A 19950-nucleotide genomic window follows, 5' to 3' on the forward strand; every position below is an offset into this window, starting at 1 on the left:
ATCTTCTAAGGTGTCTGTAAATCTTACTTTTCAAGTTTGCTTATTATTTTGGGTTTAGGTCCGATCAAAGTCTAATCAAAACACCGGCAAATGGCGCTGACAAAGGGCGCGTATGCCCGAGGAAAGCCTTGGTGATGAGGCAGTGCTCGGACAGAAGGCCATTTTCTGTGGCATTGGTTCCCTGTCGGAGCCTTATTGGCGTCACTATTGACGTATTAAGTAAGATGTATTTAGCTATCTCTTATAGTGGCTTATTTATATATGAAAGTAAATGCTAAATAGAACGAAAGAGGGCCTAAGCAACCACAAATAGCATAAACAACAGCAACATGAAGGACATCTTCTGAATGGTTTCGTTCGATTCATTAGCACTTAGAAGTAAGATATTTCCACAATAATCATGGTGTAGCTCAAAGCCAGAAAATAGAGACGCAGAAACACACACGACAGGCGCTACTTATAACTTTAACTCATTCCAGAATGTGGTCACCCCAGGTAAACGAACTTTTCTTCATTTCTCGCCACTTGAAACACGTGAACCCGGCATATCGACTTTTCAATGGCACATGTTTTTAAAGCTTTCGCCAACCTGACGGAGATGACGCTACTTCGTTTGGTCTTAAATGTTACATGTTAAGTTTCTTTCATCCGGCGCTGTTGTCCTCGAGCCGCGCTACACGGTGAAGCCGAGATGTTTATACATATAAACGTATGTGCTTTTCTTATTAGGTTTACAGGGCAGGAAAGCATGTTGTATGAGTAGCTAAAGCTAAGGACTGCAGAAATGATGAGCTGTACTTTCACCGGAAGTGGCCAGTAGACGCTTACTGCGTGGTGGTCACCTTAGGTGACCACCTCATAATCTTTACCTGTTATTGCTAAGTTTTGTTTCTTGCGAGAAATAATTTTCTGCAAGATATTTCGACATTTTTTTTTTCAACGAAAATTTGTTTCTGGCAAAACTTAGTACTGTGTATGAAAGAGTCAATAGAAAATAGATTTGGTACACAATATATATACTGTTCTGAACACACAAACGCACAAGTGACACCCGGCAAGCTACATGGGGCGCTCGGCTGAGATAACATATCAACTTTATGGCAGAAAAAAAAAAAAAACATGTCACATGGTTAACAAGACTGTTCCAAACGCTCTGGCATGTTCCGCCTGCACGTTTGGAACAGTACATTTTTTGTATTTCATCAATGTTTTAATGAAGTTGTAAGTAGAACATGTGTTGTATGTTTCTCTGCTTCCGTTTTGTGCCTTAGCGCTACACCACGGTTATTATCGAGCACCAAGAACAGGTACTTGTTGCAATCCCACGGATTTCGAGTTCCATTTCGCGTTCGCGTCAGCGTGTTGCTTAATTGCTCGTTTGGGTTCAGCGTGCTTACTGCGAGTGGTGCTTCCTGGCCCTGCATGAAACAGGGGCAGTGCTGAGCGGGCACGCAGCTCTCCCAGTCGAAGTGCAGGCTGCCCAGTTCGCAGTGGGAGCCCGCGCCGAAGCACCCGGCCACGCAAGTGGCGTCGTCCTCTCCGACGCAGAAACCCTCCGTGCGCAGCGCGTGCAAGAAGTGGTCGCAGGTGGCGTTGCAGCGGACGCCGCATTCTGACCACCGGCTACCAGGGGGACACACGCCTAGAGATGCAGAATTTCCAGAAATTTAGAGCAATCGAAAAAAAATGTTCTTTTACGTTTTTTCCCCCAAAACATTGGGGAAAAAAGCAAAAGAACATTTTTTAGCATAAGGCTACAGTTTATTGCCGAGTGTCAAGAACAATAACTTTCGTTATGTAAATAACACAAAAGAAATGCTTTCTCTCTTTTCATAAATGAAGATGGCATTTATCAGATCGAACGCAGGCCAAAAGCATCACCGCGAACTCGTTTAGCCTTCTGTGAATAGCTGTGGCTTCTAAGAATTGTTACGGCATTCAGAACAAAGAATTCCGAAATATCTGTTTTGTCCTGGCTTCAATTAAGAAAACATGGATCAAAGTCATAAAAGTGTAAAGTTCAAACTCTCATTGAGAGTCGGTATCTCTGGCTTCATTTGCAGCATTCTTCGCCATGTTAACTCCTTTCAGCATGGCGGTCAGGTAACCAGATAACCACTTATTCCTCTTTCTTTTTTCTATTAAAACGCACAAGCCCCACGTGTAGGTTCATAAATGGTGCATATTTTAAAGCTTTTGGTAATCTGACAGGGAAACGCTACTTCATTTGAGCTTCAATTTGACATGTTACGTTTGTTTTCTGCCCGCTACCGTCGTCATCAAGGTGCTCTAGACGGCGGAGCCAAGATATTTTTATAGATACAAAAGGATATGCTGCTCCTATTATGTTCATAGTGCTGCAGAGCATGTTGTATGAGTACCTATTGCTAAGGAGCATGTACAGAAATAAAGGGCTGTACTTTCAATGAAAGTGAACAGCGGACCTTTACTGCGTGATCCTCACATATTGCCATTTGTATTTCCTTTCACAAATTTTAATATTAAACTTTTTCCCAATAAAAATGAAGTTCTGTGCATGAAAAAGTTCAGATGTCACCCTGGGAAAAGCGTACCCACTGTTGCAGTGCTAACAGACAGTGAGTTCGCGTTTCCCGCCAACGGTCTCCCCTAGCGCGAAGTACATCCACACGTCGGAAATTAACGCAACCACTGCAGATTCCGCTTCCACACGGCTTCATAGGCAGCCTTTATAAATGACAAAGCTACGCTGTAGGCTCAAACTAAGCAGATGCTGGAGTTGACTTCTTGTGATGTCGATGGCGAGAGGACAGCCATCGTTTGCTGCTTTGGTATCATGGGCGGAGTTTTGGTTTCACGTGGAACGCTAGGTGTTGTTTAAGGTTTATTGTTGTACGTTTTTTCCCAAAAATTCTGACCGATTTCTCCAAGTGCGCCGAAAAAAAAACAGAAAAACAAACTGTGTTTTTTTCACCCTTCGCATAATTACACACGCCTGCCGACACAAACCTAGAAACAGCCTTAAAACATGACTGAATACGATGCGAAGGCTACGAAACACGGGGAGCCTACTTGAGTAAATGTAATCCCGTCCTGACCTTTCAACTGTGTCAAAACTGCAGACACTTTTATATGTTTATCCATCCCGCATTTTATGTTAGCAACTTATTCTTAAACGAGCACGTATACCACTTTGTGATGCTGCGGGAAGTGTCACAACCTACTTCCGCCAGTCAGTTTTACCGGACGAAACCTGATCAGCTTTCACGCACTGCAGAAAAGCATGAGCTGAAAATGCAAAACTGTGAGCTAAGCACTCTCATTATGGTCTTAATTGTATAGTCTATAACAGCTTTTTTTGTTTTTTTACCCGTGAAATTGTTTTCGTTTATGTGGCAATAACAAAAAAAAACATGAAAACGTTATCGGACCCTTAGAGCTGAATGTTTCGGATTCTTGAAGTGTTTTCGTTCACATGGCTCTTTGTGCAGTCCCCCCTCTCCCGAATTTATCTTGTGGGACGCGTTGAGACACTAGATGCGGAAAAAAATACCTCCCACCAGTAGTGTAGCCATGAGATGGCACAATGAGCCCCCTCGAAAATTTTTCGCCATGAATTAGAGAGAGAAAAATGAATATTTCGAAGGGAGTGTCCTCCCCGAAAAAAAAAAGAAATCTTTCCCTCCCTTCCCCCCCCCCCCCCTAGAAAAAATTTCTGGTCACGCGGCTGCCTTCAAATACACCCGTGCCTGTCGAAAGAAGACACATTAACTTTGAGAAATTTACAAACAAATCCTTACCCACATGATGAGAGAAAGAAGACGAAACGTCACCTGTGAACTCTGTCGCAAGTCAGAAGGCCTCTACTACACAGTACATGAATTCACATAGGACATGAATTAAGAACACAAGCGCCCTCTGCCGTTCTATTTCCCACGGTCCATGATTAGTGGGAGACCTCAAACGTGACGCGTGACCACTGGTGAACATGTGGGCTGGTCCCATGGTCTACTACCAGCCAAAGTAACAATAAAAAGAAACTTTGTTAACTTTATAATGCAATTCATATCACTCTGTTTGCTACCTTTCTCTTGGATGCTAAAAAACACAACTCAAGAAATGAAAACAATGTTGCGCGTATTCGTAGTGTAGCCCGAGTAGTTCTAAAAGGTTTATGGTAACTTGTTACCATAAACCTTGTTAGTTGAAAAGCATCGAACTAACACGCCGCCATGAACCTTTTCGAACTACTCCTAATTTTAGCCGGATTTCCTTGAACATGTACAATATCGGACGAATGCGCTAAAAGTTTCTGTTGATTCCTCTCACATGACGTCTACTTCTCGGCATAAAATTATTTTATCATTGATACCGACTTCTGGACCAATAGATACGTGCAGGAGTGTCCGCACACGCAACCTTGCAGCCACTTTTACTTCAAACCTATCTAACGCTGCACATACGTCATCATTTCTAGCTATAAGCCTCCGTATGTGTGATGAGATACTCACTTATTGTGGTGGTGACTTCAGGGAGTGGTGTCGTGGGGACTTCTGTCGACGGACCTGTGATAGGGTTGGTAATTGGTCAAGGAGTAAAAAATAAGTCACAGCTTTGCCGCAAAGGCGAAGCAATGATTGTGATAGCATCAAATTGGAAAGTCATGCGTACAATGGCAAGGAGATCAAAACGTGTCCCGCGTTTCTCACACTCAAATAATGCACGAAACGTAATCACAGGTTCAGATGAACGCGAATAAGCGTCTCAGTTGTTACTTCACTGTGTCTGAATAGTGCGCTCTTTTTGCAAACGGAGAAGACTGTGCAACGATTGCAGCGACCTTTGTGCGCCCGGTAACTACAACAGGGTGATTCCACGAGAAATCGACACGGGTCCAAAAGTTGATATTTTAGATTTCATTGAGTATTGTATATTTCGTGCACCTCTCACCAGGTAGCCCGAAAGTCAACTTCGTTTTATGATTAACGGCATAACTTACGAGAGAAAAAAATATCAGACTTCACCAACACGGAGGCACTAATTTCGTCACCTGTCATTTTCGAAAATTGCAGATGCTATAAAAAGACAAATATTTTTGTTTCGAGGAAGATACTTTTTACCTGAAATGCATGTCTAATTAAGAATGAAGTCATTTGGTTTCAAGTTTGTAGACCTTAAGAAAACAGCTTTTAAAGATGTCTAATTTTGCGACAGTTTAAAATAAGTTACGTATTCCCCATTTATTTTCTCCGAAAGTAATGCAAGCAGCGTTTTCAAACTTGACACGTTTTAAGGATATGGTGTGTTAATTAGGTACATAAATTATTGCTGTCGTAGGGCAAATGTAAATTTTTATATATTGCCTCAAAATTCTCATATTGACCAAAGTGTACTCCACTGAAATTTGAGTAATAAAAAACCCCATCTTCGATTTTTCTTAAAATCTCGTAAATAGACAACCGAAGGCCATCATACAGTAATATTGAAAAACATGTTGCATTATTTTGTTTTTAGCGACAATATTCATGGTACAAATCAGAGCTTTTTGAGAATGCGCTGATAAGTTGAGAATTCTTGAAATCAGAATAGAAACCTACTTTATCCTACTTCAGAAGTGATTCGAATAAAAGCAGAGAACGAAGGGTGGGACTTGTTCGCTAAATATAGCCAATATACAAAGAAGGTATGAAAGCCATAGCGGTCAGTGTTTTCTTTATTCTGAATTTAATATAGTAGTTACACTATAAAATATAATAAAAGTGAAGGAAAAACTAGCCATTGGTGTCATACGTAACAACACAGCCTTGGTATTCTAGTACAAGCAACGCGTACGTTGTGGGTTCATGTCCCATCTGCGCTAGGTTATTCGCTTGTCTTTTATCATGTAACTAATGACTTCGATCGAAGTTTACTCTCTCCGTGGATTGCTTTTTTCAATAGAAATGTTCCTACGTACATTTACAGTAGGCGCGCACTTTGTAGTCAGCGCATGGTGTGCCAGGCGTGCAGAGCAGTCCCTTTTTATTGCACGGCTCCGCAAACTTTGCCATTTCTTCCTCGGCGTCCGCACTGTGCGCTGGGTCAGCAGGCAAACACTCGACGGCTGCCAGCTCGGGACAGATCTCCGAGAAGCGCGGTATGTTGGCCAATAGCTCGTTGTCTCCACCGTCATCCGAGGGAGTGTCCTGGTTGATCCACGGAGTCCAGGCGTCACAGTAAGGTCCGATCACTGCAACATCGGACCAGTGTTGAGAATCAGTTTGCGCTTTACACAAACGTGAACCAGAACTATAGATGCATGTAGCGGAGACCAACCGAATGGCTGATGATCAGATCATATGGCGGTTTGCAGAGAAGGGACCCGCGAGTGGCAAGTAATGATGCTCAGTAAATAATGGTGCTTATAGTGGCTGTATAAGGGTATAAATTTCTTCGTACTAAAGGCAAAGGTTCGAATGGTATATAACCATGAAAGGTCAGTTAAGACGAATTTAAACATCGGAAAAAGGAACGCGCCGGCCTTCTCGCGAATACATGGAAGACTAGTCGATGAATTTAGCCCAAGATGACAAGTAAAACAAAACAACTTGTACGTTTTAGCTAAAAGGTCACTGGTACTGTACAACAAAAGTTTACTATATATTTTATAGTTTTTCTGCATTATACTGTGGTGGTAGTCGTTTTCTATGCTTGTTTATGGGCTAAATTTATTGAAACGTCAGAGCCCTTGTATAACTGCAGCTTTCTGAAATGCTTTGTAATTTATTTCATCCTCGTACAGAATACGAAACTATAGCTCATCTAATACACACAATCAAAGAATAAACGGGAACTGGCGGCGTTAGACGAAAGCAAAGCAAGATTAGACATGATGATAAATCATGACAATCGGAGCAACCATGCTGTTTCATCGTATACCATAACTTCTCCACTCACGGGCTTTTAACTCTCAAGTACTTGTGTGCAATCACTGTTTATTACCTCTTTCAACAGCCATCATGACACCACACAGTGTGGCATTTGTATATTTAAATCCTTAACGGTGATAGTCGCTATTGACGGGTTTCGGTAAGTTGAAATACAGGTTATTTTTTTGTGTGTACGGTACTGGATTGAACTTCTCATGCCAGCAATTTGTTCCCTTGCATTCTGTGGCCTCCCAAACGCAGCTATCTAGCTTAATTCATACTGAATCGACGTATAACTTGACGTGTAGGCCTAGCAAGCTAAACTATCGCCAGGCCGCCAATCATTCTCATTGGCCAAGGAGATGTATTGAGATGAGTATAGCTTGTCTGCGTGATTATTCAACGCCATTCTGTGCATCGAATCCTCGTAACTTTACGCCCGCCAAACCGCTACTTCTCTTCTTTCCATTTGTTACTTTCGTAGCCATGTTGTTACGCTTTAAGCGTTTAAACGTATTCTTACTGGTTTTCATAACGCAAGCCTTGGCTTGATAGCGATACGATAGAGACTGTTTTATAATGGTTAGAGTGCTCTTCTTTTGACCTGCTTTAATTAGTCACTCTTTTTAGTACAATGTTTGTGTACATTGCAACAGCACAAGCTTTGATGAGTATAGGCTAACTGCACTTTGAGGAAATAAGCAACACCACTTTATTCTTAAGTTCTTGTCTTTTACAGATGCTTATCTGCTGATTTTGCCCTTGGTCAGCAACGTCGAAAAAACACCACGTGTGGACGTCACCTAGGGGCCCCTGAATACCATTTTCGCACGCTTGAAAGCCAAGCCGCTTTTAGTTTATTCTTCAAAGAAACAAGCAATAATATTTTCACAATATTTGCCATATAAGGCTGGACAAAAATACAATGAAAAATTCAAGCTTGAAGAGTTGAGAAATCTGTGAATGCGAATGGCATTTCTAGAGCTTTGATCCTATTTTGAAAACGCATACGGAGCTTCAGAATTTCTTGAAGTTTTGGTTCATATTTGGTTCCAAGTACCTTTATGTTTGTATAGGCTGTAGAAAAAACACGCGAGCAGCCCTTTGATATCAATGATAAACGTTTGTTTCGTACGGCTTCAAAGCTTCCTCTTTAAATGTACACTGCTCGTATTTCAAAAAATTTTTATCCATCGACGATGCTGTCTGAATCGCCCTCTGGACAGTGACTTGATTGTTTTTATCCTGAGCTGAGCAGAGTTTTTCTCTTGAATTGGGTTATCCGACGCTTTACTTTGTGTCTGTCTATGTGGCTTTACTGTGACATTGTATTTCAAGCAATATCAGGTTTGTACACATAAGCCACGTTTTCGCATTTTATGCGCAACTTGGTTTCCCACCCATCAAAATGTTTCTTTTCAGAGGTTACGTGCCGGAGATTTGCTCAGAACGAGGTTCTGCACAACATCACTTAAGGAACAAGAATACTGGCATCCATAATATTCTGCATTTGATCTCATATCTAAGAATCTGCTAAGAATCTCTGGATCCGGACAGGCCGCCATTGGAACCTGAACTTGGCAACGTTTAATGCTAGAACCTTATCTAGTGAGGGAAGTCTAGCTGTACTATTCGAGGAGCTGGAGGGTGTTAAATGGGATATAATAGGGCTCAGTGAGGTTAGGAGGACAGATGAGGCCTATACGGTGCTACAGAATGGGCACGTCCTTTGCTACAGGGGCTTGGCAGACAGAAGAGAACTGGGAGTGGGGTTCCTAATTCACAGAAACATAGCTGGCAACATAGAGGAATACTATAGCATTAATGAAAGGGTGGTAGGTATCGTAATTAAACTGAATAAAAGATACAAGATGAAGGTAGTACAGGCTTACGCGCCTACATCCAGCCATGATGACGCTTCAGTTGAAAGCTTCTATGAAGACGTGGAATCGGCAATGAGTAAGGTAAAAACACAGTATACTATAGTGATGGGCGACTTTAATGCAAAGGTAGGGAAGAAGCAGGCTGGAGACCAGGCAGTAGGAGATTATGGCATCGGTACTAGAAACGCCAGAGGAGAGCTACTAGTAGAATTCGCAGAACGCAATAATTTACGGATTTTGAATACCTTCTACCGAAAACGAGAAAACCGCAAGTGGACATGGAGGAGCCCTAATGGCGAAAATAAGAACGAAATAGACTTTATAATGAGTGCACACCCTGGAATCGTGCAGATTGGCAAGGTACGATGCAGTGACCATAGAATGGTACGGTCTCGAATTCGCCTAGACTTGAAGAAGGAACGGCAGAAACTGATACGCAAGAAGCCAATAAATCAGCTAGCACTGAGAGGGAAAGTACAGGAATTCAGAGTGTCGCTGCAGAACAGGTACTCGGCTCTTAGTGAGGAAACCAACCTTAGCGTAGATACAATGAATGATAATCTGACGAGTATCATTACGGAGTGTGCAGTGGAAGTTGGAGGCAGGGTAGTTAGACAGCACACTGGCAAGCTTTCCCAGGAAACGAAGAACCTAATTAAGAAGCGTCAAATCATGAAAGTGTCAAGTACAACAGACAAAATAGAACTGGCAGAGCTTTCGAAGTTGATTAATAGACGTAAGGTATGCGATGTAAGAAGGTATAACATGGAGAGAATTGAACACGCTCTGAAAAACGGAGGAAGTGCAAAAGCATTGAAGAGGAAACTTGGGATAGGCAAAAGTCGGATGTATGCACTAAGGGACAAAGAAGGCAAAATAACTACCAATATGGATAGGATAGTTAAAATAGCGGAGGAGTTTTACAGAGATCTGTACAGTAGCCGAGACAACCACGACTTTAATACTATAAGAACTAGCAGTAACCCAGATTACACCCCACCAGTAATGATAGAAGAAGTCAGAAAAGCTTTGGAGAGCATGCAAAGGGGCAAGGCTGCTGGTGAGGATCAGGTAACATCAGATCTGCTGAAAGATGGAGGAGAGATTGTGTTAGAAAAACTAGCCACCCTGTTTACGAGGTGTCTCCTGACGGGAAGAGTACCAGAGTCTTGGAAGAACGCTAACATCATCTTAATACATAAGAAAGGAGATGACAAGGACTTGAAGAATTACAGGCCGATCAGCTTGCTCTCTGTAGTATACAAGCTATTTACAAAGGTAATTGCTAACAGAGTAAAGAAAACATTAGAATTCAATCAACCAAAGGAACAAGCAGGATTTCGAACAGGCTACTCAACAATTGACCACATTCATACTATCAATCAGGTAATAGAGAAATGCTCAGAGTATAACCAACCCCTATACATAGCCTTCATAGATTACGAGAAGGCGTTTGATTCAGTAGAAATATTAGCCGTCATGCAAACACTGCGGAATCAGGGCGTAGATGAAGTATATATAAACATTCTGGAAGAAATCTACAGGGGATCAACTGCTACCATAGTGCTTCATAAAGAAAGCAACAGAATACCAATCAAGAAGGGTGTAAGGCAGGGGGACACAATTTCCCCAATGCTATTTACCGCGTGCTTACAGGAGGTTTTCAAAAGCCTAGAATGGGAACAGTTAGGGATAAGAGTCAATGGAGAATACCTTAGTAACCTGCGCTTCGCCGATGACATTGCATTGCTGAGTAACTCGGGGGACGAATTGCAACTCATGATTACGGAGTTAGACAAGGAGAGCAGAAAGGTGGGTCTTAAAATTAATCTGCAGAAAACGAAAGTAATGTACAACAACCTCGGCAAGGAGCAGCGCTTCGAGATAGGTAATAGTGCACTTGAAGTTGTAAAAGACTATGTCTACTTAGGGCAGGTAATAACCGCAGAGCCGAACCACGAGATTGAAGTAACTAGAAGAATAAGAATGGGGTGGAGCACATTCGGCAAGCACTCTCAAATTATGACAGGTAGTTTGCCACTATCCCTCAAGAGGAAGGTATATAACAGCTGTATCTTGCCGGTACTTAGCTACGGAGCAGAAACCTGGAGACTTACAAAGAGGGTTCAGCTTAAATTGAGGACGACGCAGCGAGCAATGGAAAGAAAAATGGTAGGTGTAACCTTAAGAGACAAGAAGAGAGCAGAGTGGATTAGGGAACAAACGGGGGTTAAGGATATCATAGCTGAAATCAAGAAGAAGAAATGGACATGGGCAGGGCATGTAGCGCGTAGACAGGATAACCGCTGGTCATTAAGGGTAACTGACTGGATTCCCAGAGAAGGGAAGCGGGTTAGAGGGAGACAGAAGGTTAGGTGGGCAGATGAGATTAAGAAGTTTGGGGGTATAAATTGGCAGCAGCAAGCACAGGACCGGGTTAACTGGCGGAACATGGGAGAGGCCTTTGTCCTGCAGTGGACGTAGTCAGGCTGATGATGATGATGATGATGATGATATGAGAGTAAGAAGAATATGTCTTAGGGGCGAAGCTCCTTATGCCGTGGGTCGGGCGTCCGCGATGTATGTATGTATGCATGCATGTATGCATGCATGCATGGATGCATGTATGCATGCATGTATGTATGTATGTATGTATGTATGTATGTATGCATGTATGCATGTATGCATGTATGTATGTATGTATGTATGTATGTATGTATGTATGTATGTATGTATGTATGTATGTATGTATGTATGTATGTATGTATGTATGTATGTATGTATGTATGTATGTATGTGTGTGTGTGTGTGTGTGTGTGTGTGTGTATGTATGTATGTATGTATGTATGTATGTATGTATGCATGTATGCATGCATGCATGTATGTATGTATGTATGTATGTATGTATGTATGTATGTATGTATGTATGTATGTATGTATGTATGTATGCATGCATGCATGCATGCATGTATGTATGTATGTATGTATGTATGTAGTATTAGTAGTAGTAGTAGTAGTAGTAGTAGTAGCAGTAGTGTCGTCGAAGTAGTAGTAGGTGGCAACCTGTCGTTTAGTCCTTGGAATGTTTGCTGGATGGCGGTACTTGTATGCGATGAATATGTAATGAAAAGATGCGAGGTGGTGTTCTGGGAATGTTCACTGGATGGACAGATGGACGGACGCGTGGACAAACGGATGGATAGGTGAAAGTGCGGACGGACAGACAGACAAGCAGACGAACGGATGGACGGACGCGTGGACGGACGATCGACAGACAAGCAGACTAACGGATAGACGGAGGGTCTCACAAGCAGACGGATGGATGGATGGACGCTCGTACGGACGCACGAAAGGCCAAAACAGACGGACAGATGGACGAATGCACGGACGGACGGATGGACAAATAAATGGACATCTGCACGGACGGGCGCACGAATGGAAGCGTGGACAGACTGACGGGCGCTTTGCCCCACTCATCATCATTCAGTCCGTGGATAGGCTGTGATTTTTCTTTTTTGGTAATGAGACCAGGAGATGCCGTGAAACAAGTTACTATAGGGGTTAAACACCTTAGCTTCTCGGCGCGTCGGCGTACTCGCCTGCTGATGCTTGCTGCTGCTGTCGTGATGATGCTGATGTCGGAGTGCAGGAGAGGCCACCGCTGCCTCAGCGCTCGCCAAGGGGTGAGAGAGAGCGAAAGGCGAGCGTTATCTAGGGAAACCATAGATGGGTGGATGGATGAGAAACTTTATTGTGGTGGAATCCTTTCGGGAAGCCATAGAGTTTCCTAAAGTTAACTAGAGGGGAGTCTGGCGCTGCGATCGTTCATCGACCATAGGGATGATGGATAGTACATAGATTTGTATATAGTCTTCCCACTTGCGGGAAGTGAATCACTCTTGTGGTTTCGTTTATTGCTATGTTTCAGCCTTGTTTCGAAAGAAGAAAAGAACACTCTGTAACTTCGTGATTCGATTTGGAATGGTAAGGCGAAAAGATTAAAGCGGGAAAGCACAAATGCTGAGCATTTACCAATTGTTGTTTCGTGACAAAGCTGCTTCAAGCCACGCGTAGCCAAAAGGAACGTAAATACGAGGACTGTACTAATCCGTGCACTGCCAATAATTCCCATGCTCGCTGATGCATCAAGCGTTGCAGATCCCATAAACACTAGCGAAATATTTCCCTTTAGTGTATATATAAGAAGCTCTGTGACGGAAACACTCTTCCTGCAGTGAACGTTAAACTCACTAGGAACGAGGACGTGCCCGCGATATACACCGCGCACGCAGGCAGTGTCTGCTAGCGAGTTTCTTAATCGCGCGGAATAGCCGTTCATGGGCTACCCTATACACACGCGTCGGATCGAGACCTGCAATGCAGTGACGGTGGACATTTCTTTTGTGGGTAGTTGAACAATAAAGATTCGCAGCGTGCTCATAAACTAAAGCAGAGCGTGGGTCTCTGAATCTAATTGGAACTAACAGAGGGCTCCGAATAAATTCGTGAACACTGCATGCTTCTCCCCTCCCCGTGTTTCAAGTTAGTGAAGTGTAACTCCCCTCCCCACCCTCTCGTCGCATGCTGTTCATTTGTTTGTTTTTTTATTTAAGTGAGAGTGCCTGAAGCAGCCAGGCTACTGCACTGTTGAAGAGTGCCATGGCATTACCTGTAGAATTAAATAGGCCACAAAAACGATGTTCACTTAGTCCCACCCGCACTGTCACCCCGAGTGTGACAATGGGGCACTCTCGGGAGGACTCATGGTCACCCCCGAGGCATTCGCTGCTCAAGCACATTGCTTTTTTTTCTACTATTCCAAAGAGAAAGTACTCACATGTCACAGTGGTCGGTATGAAAGGTGTTGGCGTCGTTTCCTCGGCTAAAAAGCAAAACAAAAGAAAAAAAACAGAAATGGCAGTGAGGCAAGACAAACAGCAGGTGTTGTAGATTAGGCGAGTTGGTTCGTCGTAATTGAATTGGTGCAGCGCATCGCGTTTCTTCTTTCCCGCAATACGCTATACCAGTTCAAGTACGACAAAAAGCAGCCAACCCATTTTTCTTATGCTATAAAAGGGGTTTTATTACAACAGTCAGTCCGTGTGCGTGATAGCAGCAAGTTTCTCACTATAGTCGGATCCAGCTTAAGTAGTTCAAAGATGCTGCACCAGGTAAACAACGAAATACACCAAATAAATAGTCCTACTCACGCAATCAGCAGTGTTATCTGAAGACGGAGTTAACCAGCCTTCCGGCTTATGGCGTCAAAGAGAAGTGTGTGCCCATTGGTGCAGCTGTGTGCGTATCCGCCTTCTAGGAAAACATTCCGCAAATTTCTAAAGCTAATAATAGTAAATGATTGAGGTTTACGGTTCCAAAACCACGATATGATTATGAGAGATGCTGTAGTGGAAGGCTCTAGAAAATTAGAGCCCCTGGATTTTTTTTACCGTGCACCTAAATTGAAACACACGGATGTAAGGAATTTCCGGCTCCATCGACAAGGGGGCCGCCACGGCCGGGATTCGATCGCGTGACCTGCAGTCAAGCCTCATCACCTCTAGACCACTATGACGGGTATCTTTAAAGCTTTATCGAGATATAAAATAAATTCGCTGAAGTGGTCGGCAACTATTAAATTTCGCCGCAAGGTTCTCAGGTGAGAGACACCCTCAAAGGACAAAATGTTTTATTTTTACCGGTTTGGAAGTGCGAGAATACTAGCGGGAAGCGTGACAAAAGTAGGCAAAAGAACCGAGTGCATGATCACAGTATAATTTTATCTAAAATGTATTACATACAGTTTCAAGATAGAAAAAGGCATATTTTCAACACATCGTGACACTTTACGGCAATATAGCAGCCTTACGGTATCCTTCTCTTCTACTTATTTCATTAATTTTTGTTACACGTACTGTTGTCTTTCATTTGAAAGATGGCAGGGTGTGATAAAATTGCGACAATAGGTACATGTAATAAAACAATAAAAGTGCGAGGAATAACCAAGTACCTTACGATATGCAAATGTAAGATTCGAAAAAGCTTATTTTAATAAATTCACAGTCTAACATAATACAGAATTCGTGTTGCAGAGTAACGCAATAAATACAGTAAAAGGAATATTACAATGCAATAAAACAATGGTTTAAACGAGACATAGTCCAAGACAGGAGATGTTTACGAAGCAATACATTTAGAGAGAAAGGCAGAAAATGTAGCCAGCGTGTTAGATCGCTGACTTGCTACTCTGCTAGGGGAAGGCGATAGGGGGCTTCAAAACCGAAACTGTAGGGGAACCTACGTCACTAAATCTGATGCTTTCCAGCTGGTTAAAAGACTTGCTTTCAAAGAAAAGAAGAGGCTATGGGACCTTCCAACACATCATTATAATTTCCTACCTACCCACATCTAAGAAATAAACTCCCATCCAGAATTTCTCGACACCTGGAAAATCTCTACCATCGTCTACGACTGAACAGTGTTTATGGAAATAGCTTACAGTATACCGCTACGGTCAAGCAGAAAGTCCATACTGCAATAACTGTGGCTCCATAAAAACAGCAGGACATAATCTGTTTCAGTGCCGAGCGTACACCCGTGAGCGTGTACTTTATGAGCATTGCATGTATTTGCTAACCCGAAGAACTTTGTGAATGGGCTATGTCCTGGGCCCTTTAACCTGCTTCACATGACAGAGGCATGCGATGGAACTTATTCCCATATTTACACAATATCAGTCAGCTCGACAAACTCTAACGACACTTGCGAAACTCGTAATGATCATTGTCTCAGCTCATGTGCCTGACGAAGCAATGATTGTAAGCTCACCGCACTGGCAGTAGACGCGCATCTCGTAGTCAGCGCAGGGGTCTCCGTACTGGTCTTCCTTGAGGCAGCGGAGTCCGGTAGCGACCGAGCAGAGCATCGAATCCCCGGTCTCGTTCCACGGTATGTGACGGTCGACGGTGCGACACTCGACGCGCACCATGTTATCCACCGGACAATGGTCAGCGTGCGCCATCAAGATCTCAAAGTCGTTGCCCCGCTGTGAAACCAAACCCGTGTGAAACACGTTGTTCAGTAAGCCAGTGGGGAGAAGTGTACTGATACCTACAAGCAATATTTGTTTTAAATGCGAATGCATGTCTTAGTTGGGCTATGTCAGGCGTCCGTCGGGATCCGTCCACCGCCCTCTCACATAGCAACAGCTTCGAGCGCGTGCACCTATCTTCGCCCTTATTAAGCGGAGCAAGTGGTGCGAAAGAGTGTAGGAGAGGGTATGTGCAGTGCTTCGCCGCTCCTTCTCTCGCTGTATGCTCTCTCTCCTCCCTGCGACCCACTCTCCTGTCTGCTCGCGCCTCACTTTCGACCGTTCACTGGCTGGGTGCCTCTCAAGAAGAACTAGAAGTGTGTTCTCGAGACGCCGCTGTGAAACGCCTGCGCCAAGCCAAGAACGCTGTTTGTTTTGTTCATTTCATAGTATTTTTTAATCGTGCACGCTAGCTATTTGAACGGGAAACGCACACCATGTTTCTCGCGAAAAAAAAAAAAACGTTACGCGTGACTGCATGGTGTAAGAAAAAAGAAAACAATATTAGTCTAACCCTGGGTTCTCACGTGCGAAACGCCGTGATTAACACTACGCAATGTATTCGCATTTACTCACGATTTCGTTCGGAGAAGTGGGGGCAGTTTTTAAGGAGGAGAGGAGCGGGTATCACCAGCAACGGCTCAGTCAGATGGGGGAAGGTTGTGAACACCCCCTCATCCGAGCTTTTTTTTCAGTTTTGCGTTTGTACATATGCACGTATACATACAAACACGCGCACTAACATACGTGAAGTGTAGTTAACCTTCCCTCCCTCCGGTTCTTGCTACGCCCCCTCCCCTCCCCCTGTTCAGTGCTGTGGAGGTGACTTCCACTGAGAAAGAGACGGTGCTGCACTTTTCCTAATTTTAGGGGCAAAGCTCCTTATGGTCTAGGACAGTTCATCCCTCCGGCATAGCCAGCACAGCATATTCACATACATACATACATACATACATACATACATACATACATACATACATACATACATACATACATACATACATACATACATACATACATACATACATACATACATACATACGGTACATACATACATACATACATACATACATACATACATACATACATACATACATACATACATACATACATACATTTTGCCCCCCTCATCTTTATTCATTCCATGAATATGCTGCGATTTTATCTGTCAAAGACATACCGTTACGCTCCTAATTACCAGCCAGATTTTTGTCTATTATGTGAACCCGAATGATATAACACCCAACCTAGATACCTTCATTAATTCAATAAGCCACTGCCACACATGTTATTTAATTTGCTGGTAAATATGCGGCAGGGGCAAAAATATTCCATAAATATAATGGGACTTTAGCATGTCTCTAAACGGATATGCTTCGATTTCCATGCATCACTGAGTGACTGGTCAACTAGAAGAAATGTTAGTACAACTACTTTGATAATAATATAATAGCCTTCCGTAAATGAAATGGAAAACCAGAAAATTCTACATTTGCTACGCCAGCCTCATAAATTAAATGCACTCACACTTTGCTAACGCAAGTTCTACACACCAGCCCACGTGAACGCCGGCTGTGAAAGTTAGTTCGTCAACGCGGCTTTTTCGGCTAGTTAGTTATTTGCTTCGAAAAGTGGCACGGTGTTAATGCACATGAACTAGAAAGAAACGACAGGGACGCGTACCATTTCAAGGTGAGTGGACCTTTGAGTTCGGATGTATTTATACTGTTACTCTTAAAAATAAGCCATCAGTTGAAAGTTAGAGCTCGTCCTGCCATCGATTTCTAGTCTCTATTTGTTAGCACCACGCCACTTTTTCCAACAGTCAGGTTCCTGTTTGCGGTGTTCAATTGTAAGGTGCATGACGTTAGACCAGTACCTGAAATTTAGGTTCAGACATGCTGTACCAGTCGGACCATCCACTCTGGTTGCAAGTCTTCAGCTCCAAGGGGCACGGTCGCCCAATGCACTCGACTTGACCTTTCTTGCAGTAACTGCCAAGAAAAGAAAAGAAAGTGATATGATAAAGACGCATAAGAACCGGTGGTACTTTCTTGATCGCTTAACAAGATGTCACACTTTAGTCAATTTTTGATGTCACCTATTTTTAATCGCGTCACATTTCACCAGCTGCTTAAGTTTGCGTATTCTTTGAGATCCAGTTTGTTCACTGTGACATTTCGCGTTTGTTATAAGGAGGAGGAAACAGTTCACTCGTAATTTCACTGTCCATATCTACACTTTTTTTTACGTGTGTTGAGTACACTCGGCAAGAATGAAAAAAAATAGCAGCTGTTGCCAAGAAGGTGTCGTGACTACTTTTGAAGTTTTGACACTTCACAGGCCTTGCAAGTCGCATGTGACTGGTGATGAGTGACATTTATGTTGGGGTGTAGCGTGGTGTGGTTATATGGGGTCTGGTAAGACACTGTATGTACAATAGCTTATAGGCCCCTGGCTTGAGCATTGTTGCGTTGCACTGCATGAGACTTACTGGTAGCATGCCCATGCTTCGCCTTAAAAAACACATTAGCTTCACACAGTTTGAAAAGAGTGAACCGGGTGGGGCAATAGCGCGCAAATTTCACAAGCCTAGATCCACTGACAGCCTGCAACATCGTAATTCTAATCTAGCGAAACGCACTCACTCGCACACACCAGGCAGCTTATGCTGGTGTTCCAATCAAGTATGTCTCCATAATTATGATGAGCTACGTCATTCAAATCTTACATAGCAGGGTAATATTCGAAATGAATAATCAATAACTAAGGTAAACTTTTGTCTTCTCTCGTGAAGCGTTAATCTACGCAAATTGTGACTTCAACGTAGAAATATTTCTTTCGCAAGGAAATGACAATCTCATCCAGAATATATCGTTATATTGCGCGCAAATTCACTCTCCTGCGCTTTCTTTACAATGCATTGTTGTTGTGCAGTATCCATACAAATTTCAGCGTAGTTTCACTTGCTTATTGGCCCACCATTGATCGTATCATAATAATTCAATGTTCTTGTTTATATTCCCTGTAAGGGCCTTCCGCAAATATGGTGAAAAAAAAAAACACCTGGTTGAGCGAGAAAGTAAGCAAAAGATGCGACAGGTAGTGAAGTGAAACCAATGCATAACACGCTAGCCACAAAAAACTTAATAACAGATAAAGATGGAAAGAGGTATTACACTTCCTCTCTTTATGGGCACAATGCAGTTGCATTATCTGGGATAAATGCGGAGAATTGTTTTCTAAAGCATGCAGAGGAATCTCATTAAGTGTTCACTGTGTTATCAAAATATTCGGGAAAATTCGGCCTCTCCTTGATAGGTTTCTCCTAATTTATTCAAGGAGGTACGTTCTAGGGTGTCATGCTTCTAGCGATGTTCAAACAACCTCGCAATTGGTGCAATAAGCTTCAAGCATAATTAATGCACAGCTCGGGTCATGACAGCATCCGCAAATGCTATTCCCGTGGCACGTGATATCTCGAGAAACATGTGATCAAATCGGATAGGTAAACACCACCCTCGAACGACGCATGGTTAAAATATAAAAACTCCAGGTGTGGCTTGCCTGTTTGCATTTATTCGAATGACACCGACCTCGATCTCAGCCCCTCTTTGTTTATTTTTCTTTATGTTTTCTTTGCATGTTTTGAGTGCAAGTATCTCACCACAGCTGTGCGTGAACACAGCCTTAATTCGAAGACCAGGTGACAGGGAAGGGCAGACAATCAACCCGCGTAATTGACCGCAGCGAATGTTGCGTGTTATACAAAGGCACGTCCTGGGTAGATTTCGGTTATCGGTGCCCTTCAGCACATTTCAGTTTCTTGATGCAGATTTTGGTAGTCCCGCTATACCTTCGGCTTCTCGTACTGGACGCACGTTTCTCGTTAAAGGGGCCATTACATGTGCTCCCAATCACTTGTGGGTTTCAGCAAAAATAAGAAGTATGGGGTCTATTATACGTAAGCAGGCATGAAAATTGTACCGCAAGATGATATCTTAATCCCAAATAAGTCACCGGCTGTAAGCCCCGCCCAAAGCCGACGACCGCCATTCTGCCATGGCATGTGCTGGAAGGTTTCAACCAT

The 19950-nt window shown here is 43.0% G+C and overlaps 1 protein-coding gene across 3 annotated transcripts in view; it reads right to left on the bottom strand.

The window, feature by feature from the left end:
- LOC119164825 (hemocytin-like) overlaps positions 1 to 19950 on the bottom strand; it is a 191340-nt gene that overhangs the window by 112786 nt on the left and 58604 nt on the right. For all 3 annotated transcript variants that reach the window (XM_075873025.1, XM_075873023.1, XM_075873024.1), the window contains exons 27-32: positions 17740 to 17854; positions 15599 to 15815; positions 13608 to 13652; positions 5936 to 6208; positions 4491 to 4544; positions 1398 to 1642 (exon numbers count right to left, since the gene is read on the bottom strand). In XM_075873025.1, coding sequence (XP_075729140.1) covers positions 1398 to 1642; positions 4491 to 4544; positions 5936 to 6208; positions 13608 to 13652; positions 15599 to 15815; positions 17740 to 17854 — 949 coding nt within the window. The remainder of the gene's footprint in view (positions 1 to 1397; positions 1643 to 4490; positions 4545 to 5935; positions 6209 to 13607; positions 13653 to 15598; positions 15816 to 17739; positions 17855 to 19950) is intronic.

The sequence above is a fragment of the Rhipicephalus microplus genome, chromosome 9, assembly GCF_043290135.1.
Source record: "Rhipicephalus microplus isolate Deutch F79 chromosome 9, USDA_Rmic, whole genome shotgun sequence".
NCBI lineage: Eukaryota > Metazoa > Arthropoda > Arachnida > Ixodida > Ixodidae > Rhipicephalus > Rhipicephalus microplus.